The following is a 12,170-nucleotide window of genomic DNA, read 5'->3' as shown; positions in this document are numbered from 1 at the left end:
ATTTTAAAAATATTTTTTAAATATTTTTTAGATTTTTTTAAAATTTTTTTTTTTACTTTTTTTATTTTTTAATGGTTTTTAGAAATTTTTTTTAATGTTTTTTAGAAGGAGGATGCTTTAGTGTGATAGCAATTGAGTCCTCTCTTTGTAATTCTTTCAACTTGATATCACAAAAGCTCATTCCTTCCAACTAAAGCAGCAGCAAAGGAAGCTCCACTGGGCAATCCTTGGCCATTCTGGGCAATCCTTGGCCATTCCCAGTGGCCCCAGTTTTCCAGGGAATCCTTGCTGGGTTCTGTGCTCTTCACCTTATCCATGAAAAATCCCACAGCTGGGAGGAGAGAAGCTGCTGGTGCTGGAAGAAGCTGTCACAGGGGTGTTAAATGCTCCACCACGTTCCATCGCTGTGGGGCTCCAAGAATTGCATCAGAGGCTCCTGGTTACACGAGATCTGGGGGTTTTTTTTGTCTGTTTTTAAAAAGAAAACAAAAAATACAGAAGTGAGGGGGAAAAAAAAAAAAAGGTTAAAGTACATATTTTACTGGTCTTGTGATGGAAAGAATCTTCCACCCCACCCAAAAGGAGACACTTTGCAACTATTTTGAGTTCCTGATTTCTTTCCGGCTCCGACAGCAGGTCCAACAGAGGGAGGTTGGAGGCTTCCAAATGGTGAGTGAGTGCTTGGCAGTTAGAGCCACCGGCGTGGGGAGGAGGGATGGCTGCTCGGCTGGCTCCGGAGCGACTCAAACACCATGTGGAATCACTTATTTTTCTGTATTTAATATGCAAGTCAGATGTGCTCTATCGTATACACAACGCCGGGATACGGGGTTATGCTCCAAAGCAATAAACAGATGGGACTGATGGGTCGAGCAGGCTCTGCTTTCTGTCTCCCAGCTTCTCTTCTTGGACTGGCAAATCCAGAGGGTGAGGCTCTGACAGGAGCCACCCCGCCTGGGTTAAGCCCTGCTCTGTAAATCTCCCCGTCTCCCTCACACAGAGAAGTGATAAAGTTTTTCTAGAAGATCATAGAATCACAGAATCCCAGAGTGGTTTGGATTGGAAGGGACCTTAAAGCTCATCCAGTCCCAACCCCCCTGCCAGCAGCAGGGACACCTTCCACTAGACCAGGTTGCTCAAAGCCTCATCCAGCCTGGCCACAAACACTTCCAGGGAGGAGCAGCCACAGCTTCTCTGGCCAACCTGGGACACTGTCTCACCACCCTCACAGTGAAGAACTTCTTCCTAATATCTCATCTAAACCTCCCCTCTTTCAGCTTAAACCCATTTCCCCTTGTTTTGTCATTAACTGCCCTTAGGAAAAGTCCCTCCCCAGCCTTCCTGGAGCCCCTTCAGGTACTGGGAGGCCACTAGAAGGTCTCCCCGGAGCCTTCTCTTCTCCAGGCTGAACAGCCCCAACTCTCTCAGCCTGTCCTCACAGCAGAGCTGCTCCAGCCCTCGCATCATCCTCGTGGCCCTTCTCTGGACTTGATCAGAGAAGATCCAAATCATTGATCCGGAGTAAATTCAGATTAAAATTTCACTTTGGGTCGAGCACGTTGCTGTGCTCAGTGTTTGCCCGTTAAATACGGAGGCGACGCGCAGCCTCGTAGCTGGAGCCGTGCTGAGGAGAGGGCGGGTTGGGCAGGTCTCTGTTCATAGCGACGCCGTTTGTTTTCCAACCTTATAAAAACATCTTGTTTTGAAGCATTTGTGAAGTTTTCATTAGGTATTTTTCTCTCTCATCTCCTAAAACCATCCTGCCCATGGCAGCTGGAAGTATTGAATCCAGTTGGTGAAGAAACTGGATCCTCTTTTGGATGCTTCTCAGCTGTTTGACCTATTGCTCTGGTCGCTAATGAACTACCCACCGCTGGCTGGCGTAGAGGATTCCTTGTTTGGGGCTGAAAACACAATTCCTTGCCCTTGTTTTGGGCTGAAAACACAATTCCTTGCCTTTGTTTTGGGCTGAAAACACAATTCCTCATCCTTGTTTTGGGCTGAAAACACAACTCCATGCCTGTGTGCGTGTTTCATGGCGTTTCCTCATTAACCCACTCTTAACTCAGACTTCACTAAATTAAACCACCTCCTAATTTCTCTCTATTTTCAGAGTAATTCCATGTGTCCTGAGAATTTGTGTTGCCTGATGTAGCTCGACCTTTCCCTGCAGTTTCTTGTGCGGTCGCTGCGGTGAAGTTTCAGTTCCCCCTGTGCCAAACGGTCCTTGAAGCTGTTCTTGAATCGGGCATTGTCTCCTCAAATCCTTTGGGGATTACACGCATGACTTAGGCTGTCCTTGGGAAGGGGAATCTGCCTGGATGGATGGGAATTCTGTCTGGATATTGGTGCCCTGGAGAACTGGCAGGGGACTGTGTATTGTTTGTTAGTCTTCAGTGGAAAATTGCCTCTGTCTTGCATGTTTCATCCCAAAAAACCCTCTAAAAACCCCCCAAAAAAGGACAATTAAAAGGTTACAACGCTGTGTGAGCAATCGAAAAGCGAAGTCAGGGTGACTCGTGATGGCCTTGGTATGTCACCTTCATGCCTGGCCTCAAATTCACCTCCCTTTTCTGGTTTTTCCAGGAGATTTTGAGAACAGGAGCCTCATCTCACATAGTGCTTTGCCTCGGTGCTGGCTGTGTCATACATGGCTCCTCACAGGAGAACCTGCCTGGGGATTTGGGGGGATTTTATCTTGTTTTGCTTAAAATGAGAACTCTGAGGTGGAGTTAACAGCTGTAAATCTATAATCTGGTTTGTAGCTCACCTTGTTTCAAAACAATCACTGAGATTAACGCGGCTCGGAGCAGGAGCGCTGAGGAAGAGCTGAGGACAGGCTTTTCCTACAGCTCCTGGGCAAACTCTTCAGCCCAGAAAGAAGCTTAGAGCAAATTCAATGGGATTTACGGCGTTAGGCACTATAGGGGTCTTCTTTTTTTATTATTTTTTTTCCCAAACCTTGACAAAATAAAAGGTGGGTAAACTTTGAACACCTCCAGGGAAGTCCTCACCATGCTATGGATTCAAAAATTGAGAGATGGATGGGACAGCTGGCTCGTTGTTACAGCAAACCCCTCTAGTTCTTGTGTTCCTCTTAAAATAAGGATTTAATCTCCTGGATTTGGGCTGATGGGCTGTGCAGGGTGAGGACTAGCTGGTGGCTCGTTAGAGCTGGGGAAGTGCTCAATCCATGTCTAGCAAATTTGATGCTCTAGAAGAGGTACCCACTTAAAAATGCCTTCTCCTGAAAAGACTGTAATTACCTAACGAGGGTTAACGTTTTAGGCTCCAGTTTCCTAACTGGGATGGAAAAACCACTTACTTTAACAAAGCTAATCCTGGTTTTAGCCAGTGATTCACCACCCGCTGATCCCTTCTCCCATGCTGAGTGGCACAAAGGAGATTCTCCGATTAGATGTTTCCATTTTTCCTCTGAGCTGTTACTCAAATAACTCCCACCCAAATTACAGGTTGTTCTGCTGACGGCCTCGGCTGCTGGGCAGCTTTACACCTCAGGTCACTTCTTGTGCTTCAGTTGTGTGTTTTTGAGCTGGGTACATGATGTTTGGACCCATGTCCCTCAGCACTGTGTCTACATAACTCTTCAATCCCTCCAGGGATGGGGACTCCACCACTGCCCTGGGCAACCCCTTCCAATGCCTCAGAACCCTTGCAGCAAAGAAATTCTTCCTCACATCCCATCTCAACTGCCCTGGCCACAACTGGAGCCCATTTCCTCTTGTCCTGTCCCTTGGTCCTTGGTTGAACAGACCCACCCCCACCTCTCTCCACCCTCCTCCAAGGGACTTGCACAGAGCCACAAGGTCTCCCCTCAGCCTCCTTTTCTCCAGGCTCAACCCCCCCAGTTCCCTCAGCCACAAGGGAACTCAGCACACTTGTGCTCCAGACCCTTCCCCAGCTCCGTTCCCTTCTCTGGACACGCTCCAGCACCTCCATGTCCTTCTTGGACTCAGGGGCCCAACACTGAACCCAGCACTTGAGGTGCAGCCTCATTCCGTTCTGTTTCTGGACGTGGACACTCCTGGCAGGTGACGCCTGAGGAAACCATCTTCCCAAACTCTTCTGAGTTTGAACTCGACTCTCTTTCTGTCTTCCTGGCAGGTGACACCTGAGGAAACCATCTTCCCAAACTCAGAATTCTGAGTTTGAACTCGACTCTCTTTCTGTCTCCCCAGTGAACGTCGTGGAGGCCCTTCAGGAGTTCTGGCAGATGAAGCAGTCGCGTGGAGCAGATCTGAAGAATGGAGCTCTCGTGGTGTACGAGATGGTCCCTTCCAACAGTCCCCCTTACGTCTGCTATGTCACCTTGCCAGGAGGCAGCTGCTTTGGCAGCTTCCAGGTACCATCACTCGGCTGGAGGATGTCCCCGTGGTGTAGCTCGCTCTCCAAAGCAGCCTCATTTGGGTGCCCTGAGAATCTTTCCCCACCAGAATTAGTCCTTAAATACCTTTCTGCTCTGGGCACAGTGTGAATATTTTCCTGTTGATTTGAAGTGTGAGGACGACACGGGTCTGCCTGTAACCCTCTTTAATTTCAAGCTGGCTAGTTAACGTTCCTAATTGGCTATAAAATCCAACCTGACTTCCATCTGGGAAGGTTTGACTGTAAATTTTCCTTTGCTGTATAGATTGTGCTCCTTAAACATGACTGACTTGGACTTTAGCAGGTTTGAGTTAAGATATATATCAGAGAAAAGATATATATCAGAGAAAAGATATATAACAGTGAAATATATCAGAGAAAAGATATATATCAGAGAAATATATCAGAGAAAAGATATATATCAGAGAAAAGATATATAACAGTGAAATATATCAGAGAAAAGATATATAACAGTGAAATATATCAGAGAAAACAGTTAGATGGGTTGGTTTTGGTACTTCATTCTCCCTCCCAGGATTAAGCAGTGGGATATATTTATAGGATGCAGCTCAGACAAACTGGTAGAGTCCTATTTCCTTACATGAGCTCTAAATTTGACCCAAGAACCTCTTCTTCCAGATGCCAGTAGACTCTAAAAATCAAATCGTAACATTGGATCGATAGTTTCTTCCTTCTTTCTGTTTCAAAGGAAAATGTCCAACCCAAATACCTCACCCAAAAGATTAAAGTCCAAAAATCACAACGGGTCCTGACTGCCTTGTGGATTCCTTTGCCCTCGTGGCTTTAGGCAGTTAGTCTCTAGTCTTGGTTTGAAGCATGTGTCCAAAAGAAATAGTTCTAGCAGCTACACAATCTGCCCGTCCTGAAGAGCATTCCTTGTGCTTCAGAGTAATTTGGTTACCTTGTGGTTTTCAGCTAATTAATTTTGTTGCTGATCTGATTGGTGGTGTTTTCCCGGTGCAGATATTATGTGCTGAGTTCAGCTCTCTCTGGTTCATTTTTGTGTTGAGCGTGGTTGGGATAGCTGTGGTTTAAAAATTGAACTCCTAATGATTTCAGGATGTCTGAGAACAGGATTTAGCAAAACTACCCAACACTGCCACCTAATTCCTGTTCCGGGTGCTGAGGGGGAGATGTTCAGAGCACGGGACTGATGGGATCTTGGTCATCTTGCTGTCCTGATGGTCTTTGTCTCTCCTCAGTTCTGTCCCACCAAGGCTGAAGCCCGAAGGAGTGCTGCCAAGATTGCACTAATGAACTCGGTCTTTAATGAGCATCCCTCCCGGCGGATCACAGACGAGTTCATTGAGAAGAGTGTTTCAGAGGCTCTGGCATCTTTCAACGTAAGGCTTTTCAGTGCCCAGACAGCAACAGGTTGGGGAAAAACCTGAAATTGTGGGAAATCTGGAGCTTTTTATGGCAGGGCTTTTTTTTTTTGTTGTTCAGTGACTTCTGAATCTTAAAACTTTTAACGACAGCTTTTAATTCTCATTCTCCTGCTTCCCCTCCCACGCAGTCTCACACTCTTCTTGTGTTTGCTTGTGCTGCCCTCAGACGAGGCAGGGGAGGGTAAGAAAACTGAGAAGCTGATTCATGTGGCCCTTCTATGACCAGATTGTCACACTGACTTTGCTCTCTTTAAACCAAATATCTTCCAGAAACTTTAGTTTCTAGCGGCAGGAGCTTTGCATTCTTCTTTTACTGCTCTAATTATACCTTATCCTGGAGGAAGTTCTAGCTGTGCAGTCACATGGCAATACCCAGAGTATTGCAAGAATGTTGAAATTGCTGTAACAGGCTGCAGAAAAAAAATCCTGTTTGGAGTGGCACTGCCAAAAGCAGAGTGGGTTCCTTGCTCCATCAGTGCTGTAGTAAATGCTGGAAGTATTTGAGGCTGAATTAGACCCCTAAGTGCATCTGCCAGCACAAGGCTGAGTGTGTGAGGCTGTCCTCCTTAATCTGACCTGGAATTTTGGAAGGGGAGGTGGTGTAGGAGAAGTGGTGGGGACCAGGTGAGCCCCACTTGGTTGGGAATCACAGCTCTTGTATGAAATGTCTCTTGCAGGGCAATCGAGAGGAAGCTGATAATCCCAACACCGGGATCGGTGCTTTCCGCTTCATGCTGGAATCCAACAAGGGAAAATCAATGCTGGAGTTCCAGGTACTGTCTGTAATTTAATTAACACAGTTCAAGGGATGGTTGGTTTGATCTTTCAGCTACATCTGAAATATGGAATATACGTTTATAAAAAAATGGTGCTTTCCTCTTATAACACAGGTCAGTGTTTGTGGTGCTTTCAGGTGCTGGTGTAGCAGGAAGATACCTTGGATTGGGCTTCTGTCTGTAAATGCTCTTTGATATTTGCTCAGTGTTGTGAAAGGGTTGTGGGTTCTTCTGACCTGGTGTTTTCATTGACATAATGACCAGTTAGACATGGACCAGTTAGAACAAGTCCAGAGAAGGGCCACCAGGATGATGCGAGGGCTGGAGCAGCTCTGCTGTGAGGACAGGCTGAGAGAGTTGGGGCTGTTCAGCCTGGAGAAGAGAAGGCTCCAGGGAGATCTTATAGCGGCCTCCCAGTACCTGAAGGGGCTCCAGGAAGCTGGGGAGGGACTTTTCATAAGGGCAGTTAATGACAAAACAAGGGGAAATGGGTTTAAACTGAAAGAGGGGAGGTTTAGATGAGATATTAGGAAGAAGTTTTTCACTGTAAGGGTGGTGAGACAGTGTCCCAGGTTGGCCAGAGAAGCTGTGGCTGCTCCTCCCTGGAAGTGTTCTTGGCCAGGCTGGATGAGGCTTTGAGCAACCTGGTCTAGTGGAAGGTGTCCCTGCTGCTGGCAGGGGGGTTGGGACTGGATGAGCTTTAAGGTCCCTTCCAATCCAAACCATTCTATGATTCTATGATAATATTTAGATAACTGGTGCTGGAGATCCAGGCGATACCTCCAGGTACCATAACCCATGGCATTAAATGAGCCATTTCACTTATGGTCCCAGTAAAATGGGGAGAGATCTCGCTTCTCTTTGGAAAGCTGCTGAAGATCTTTTCATCCAAAGACACTTTGATTGTGGAATTAGGAGTCTTGATTACTATCGTTACATGCCCTCAAACCACAAGAGTTCTCTGAGCAGCCTGCCAAAATAACGCTCCGTCTGTCTCTGGTTGTGACAAAACATCTGTGAAATGACAAAAATACAAACTGCTGAGGGAAGCTGCTCTGGAGCAGAAGGAATCTGTGCAGAACAGATGACTGAGAACTGAGATTCTTCTGGGCTTTATTCCAACCTTTTCTGAGGAAAGCTCTCCTATGAGCAGAGCAGAGCAGAGCAGAGCAGCCAGGTAAATAAGACTGTTTGGAGCACTCTGAATTCTGCGTGCGACTTGAGAGCTTTAGAGCGGGACATCTCTCCCCGCACGTACTGTGATGTCCTTACAACAGTGTTTTGAAATTCAGGAATCCTTTTAAATTAAACTTGGGCTTTAAAAAGAACTCGAAATGATTCTCATGCAGATGAATTGACTGTCTGTGCACCGACTGGATTTTTAGAAGAGGAGAAATGAGACGGTAGCTCAGAGAGTGAAGCGGGGTTTGGATGCGTCTCAGAGTAGGCGCCTGAAGTCTGTCGTGTCGCTGTGTTTGGGGTTCTTTGCTGTAGGCAAAATCTTCCTGAAGCTGAGTTCTTGCCTGGCTCGTTTCCCTTGAATGGAAATACTCAGTAGGAGGAAGGCAGAAGTGTTTATATTAATGGTCCTGTTTACACAGGGTGACTCTGTTGTGTATATTCCTTAGGCTGTGTTTGTGTTTGGGAAGCCTAACTAGTCCTTGCAAGTTTATGAAGGAAAAGCTGTGTGGCCTTGAGAAAGAAATGTTTGCTTGGAAAATAACATTGGATTGTCACCCACTCTAAAGATGAGGAGAAACTTCTTTCCAGTGAGGGTGCCAGAGGATTGGGACAGGCTGCTCAGAGAGGCTGTGAAGTCTCCTTCTCTGGAGAGATTCCAAGCCCAACTGGATGTGATCCTGTGCAACCTGCTCGAGGTGACCCTGCTTTGACCGAGAGGTTGGATGAGATGATCTCCAAGAGGTCCCTTCCCACCCTCACTGGTCTGATCCTGTGACTCTGTCCCCTTACAGGAGCTGATGACTGTCTTCCAGCTGTTGCATTGGAACGGCAGCCTCAAAGCCATGCGAGAGAGACAGTGCTCGCGGCAGGTGAGTCCGGGCATCTCGAGGGGTTGTTCTCTAGGTGTTGTGTGTTAGGGTCACAACAACCTTCTCCTTCAGCTCCCTTAGCTGGCATGGAAGCCAGATGCTTCTAAGTGACGTGTGTCCCGAGTAGTGACTTGTCTTTCCTAAGCTCCCCTGCCTGTGTCCGTTACCACCAGGAAGTCCTGGCTCACTACTCCCACCGCGCTCTGGATGATGACATCAGGAACCAGATGGCCATGGACTGGGTGAACAGGGAGCAGAATAGCCCAGGGGCCCTTTCCAGAGAGCTGGCTTCGACAGAGAGAGAGCTGGATGAAGCCCGCCTGGCTGGGAAGGAGCTGCGTTTCCATAAGGAAAAGAAAGACATCCTGATGTTGGCAGCTGGCCAGCTGGGGAGCATGCACTCCTCCAACTGCTAGACTGGGGTGAGGGAGTCCTTCCACTCCCCCAGGCTGACTAACACCTCTGCTCTGACAGGATCCAGCCCGTGCCACGTAAAGCATGTCGTGCCTCTTCCAGAATTGTGGCCCGTTTGCACATTTTTAAGAATAAGGAAAAGAAAGACATCCTGATGTTGGCAGCTGGCCAGCTGGGGAGCATGCACTCCTCCAACTGCTAGACTGGGGTGAGGGAGTCCTTCCACTCCCCCAGGCTGACTAACACCTCTGCTCTGACAGGATCCAGCCCGTGCCACGTAAAGCATGTCGTGCCTCTTCCAGAATTGTGGCCCGTTTGCACATTTTTAAGATTCTTTTTTTTTTTTTTTTTTCCTAAAAAAGAAAAAGCTCCTGTACAGATTTTTAAACCTTTTCATACTTGTTTCCAGACCTAGTCCTCAGCCTTCTACCCTAGAGAATTCCTTCTGTCTTTTGTTTTTTTAAGATGGCATTAAAAATGCAGCTTTTTGGTATTAATGCTGAAAACCTTCACTGTACCTTGGTGCTGGATAGTCAGCAATATCCCATGAAATTGGGATCTTGGATAGTCAGGAACATACCAAGAAATAGTCAGCAATATCCCATGAAATTGGGATCTTGGATAGTCAGCAATATCCCATGAAATTGGGATCTTGGATAGTCAGCAATATCCCATGAAATTGGGATCTTGGATAGTCAGCAATATCCCATGAAATTGGGATCTTGGATAGTCAGCAATATCCCATGAAATGCAGCACTTCTTCCAGAAAGCTCCTCTTCTCAGTCATGCAGAGCTGCTTCTTTAAATTTTCTTTTACTTTTATAGTAGAGGGGGGAGGGTTTATCAAAACTCCTTCTTGATAAGCACATTAATTAATTAAAAAAAAAACAATAAAACAACCAAACAACACATTCTCTTTAACACTACAGTCCAAGCTGCATGGGGGGAATACTCCCAAGCAAGTAAAAAGGATTTAAAACTGAGATTTTTTTTGTTCTGGCTGGACCTGAGTCTCCAGCTTTGCAGTTCCAGGCTCAGGTGAGATCTGCAGTTGTCCCTCCAGCTGGCAGGTGGCTCTGTCCCTGCTCCGGCTTTTCGCTGGCATAGGGTAGGGCATAGTTCATTCTCCAAGGAAATAACACACCTGAGAACAATCAACAAGGTTCTGTGGGACTTAAAAGGATTGGACTTGGCAGTTTAATTAGTCTGTGCCAGGCAGAGACTCCTGCTCTGCTCCTTTTCACTCCTCCTGGGGTTTTTACAGCCTTCAGCCCAAATCTGAAATCCCATCCCAGGCACCAGCAGTCAGTGAAGGGATGAAGTGACCAGTTTATTTTGCTGGAAATGGAGCATTAGAGGTTTTTTGGCTTCATAAATATGTGGATTTTAAAAAAAAAAACCTTGCAAGAAATGAGAGATGGACATGCTGTTCTCTCTGGAGCAGATTCCAAACCAAATGTCAGACTTGGCCTTTTCAAGAAAGGTTTAAAAAGCCTGGCCAGAGTTTCAGAACTCACAGGCAATAATGGGAAACTGCTCAGCTTCTCCCTGAAGAGCCTTGCCAATACAAGTCTTAACCAGAACTGTGTTTAAGTCTTTGTTAACCAGTCTCTCTTAACCAGAACTCGATTGAAGTTTTTGCTAATCATAACTGTTTTAAGTCTCTGTTCACCAGAACTGTCTTTAAGCCTCTCTTAACCAGAGCTGTGTTTAAGTCTTTGTTAACCAGCACCATCTTTAAGTCTCTGTTAACCAGAATTGTGTTTAATCCTTTGAAGCAGAGCACAGATCCAGCCCCAAACAGCCAAAGCTCAGACTATGTTTGTCCTCAACTCACAGAATCACAGAATGTTGGGGATTGGAAGGGACCTGGAAAGATCATCCAGTCCAACCCCCCTGCCAGAGCAGGAACCTCAATGAGATCACACAGGAAGGCGTCCAGGTGGGTCTTGAATGTCTCCAGAGAAGGAGACTCCACACCCTCCCTGGGCAGCCTGTCCCAGGGCTCTGGCACCCTCACTGGAAAGAAGTTTCTTCTCCAGTTGAAGCAGAACCTCCTGTGTTCCAGCTCACACCCATTGCCCCTTGTCCTACCATTGGGCATCACTGAGAAGAGCCTGGCTCCATCCTCCTGACATTCACCCTTTACATATTGATAAACATTAATGAGGTCACCCCTCAGTCTCCTCTTCTCCAAGCTAAAGAGCCCCAGCTCCCTCAGCCTTTCCTCATAAGCTTGTATCAGCTGGATAAAGGGATCCAACTCTTCGCTGTCCCTAATTTACACCACCAGCTCCCTCCACAGCCACCCAGTCCCCCCAAGAAACAGTTTTTGAGGGCAATTGTTAAAATTTCTGCTAGAGCAGAGAGCTGAGTGGTTCTTCAGGTCAGCAGATCACGCAGAGCTTACCTTCCTGGCCCAGGAGGACGGGAATCATGTGAGTTCTGGATAAAATGAAGGTGGGGATGTGGGATTTTCCCCCCTGGCCTGGGGGGTTTATGTGCCTCGGAGGAGAGAGGGTGAGTGGAGCTGGGAGTGCCCACTTCAGAGCATGTTCCTTTCCTCCTGATAATGGCAGTGGAACAAAATGTTGGTGTAACCAAAATTTCTCCATGCACTGCTTTTTTTTAAATTAATAATTCCCTATTCTTCATCTATCCATCAGTACTAAATTATATAGAACCAGAGAATCGTTTTGGTTGGAAAAGACCTTTAAGAGCATCGAGTCCAACCATAATGATGTTTAAATTTAAAAAAAAATGCCCTTGCTGACATGAAAACTCAAGTTCAGTCAAGAAAATAGCGACTTCTTCAAGGTAATTCCTGTATCACTTCCTGCTTCTCCAAGAAGAGAAGAGCCAGCAGAGAATATAAATGAACAAGAGACTTCAATTCTCTTTTTTCAACACAGCTTTGATCTTTCTCGGGTTCTTTTCCCCCAAGTGGAGGTACAACCCCTTCCTCTTTCCCCAGCCCCCCCCTCACACCCTCTCCTTCCTCCGCCGCCTCTCGCACACCGTGTTTGACCGCAGAGGAGGGCAAATATTCAAGCAATAGTCTTTTGTTTTGAGAGAGAGAGAGATTTTAAAATATCACATTATCTGTAGGTATTCTACTTTTGTATTCTCATCCT

At 46.5% G+C, this 12,170-nt stretch overlaps 1 protein-coding gene across 1 annotated transcript; it reads left to right on the top strand.

Moving 5' to 3' along the window:
• Nucleotides 1-4,199: 4,199 nt before the first annotated feature.
• Nucleotides 4,200-9,038, top strand: LIX1L (limb and CNS expressed 1 like; the record flags this gene model as incomplete). Its single annotated transcript, XM_029083593.1, has 5 exons — nucleotides 4,200-4,363; nucleotides 5,610-5,750; nucleotides 6,473-6,568; nucleotides 8,545-8,622; nucleotides 8,796-9,038. Coding segments are annotated over 5 exons (722 nt in total), but the record flags the coding sequence as incomplete, so codon positions are not given.
• Nucleotides 9,039-12,170: the final 3,132 nt, after the last annotated feature.

The sequence above is a fragment of the Antrostomus carolinensis genome, unplaced genomic scaffold, assembly GCF_000700745.2.
Source record: "Antrostomus carolinensis isolate BGI_N321 unplaced genomic scaffold, ASM70074v2 scaffold34522, whole genome shotgun sequence".
NCBI classification, from domain to species: domain Eukaryota; kingdom Metazoa; phylum Chordata; class Aves; order Caprimulgiformes; family Caprimulgidae; genus Antrostomus; species Antrostomus carolinensis.
Note: the sequence above shows the minus strand (reverse complement) of the source record. Positions and strands in the feature narration are given on the sequence as shown.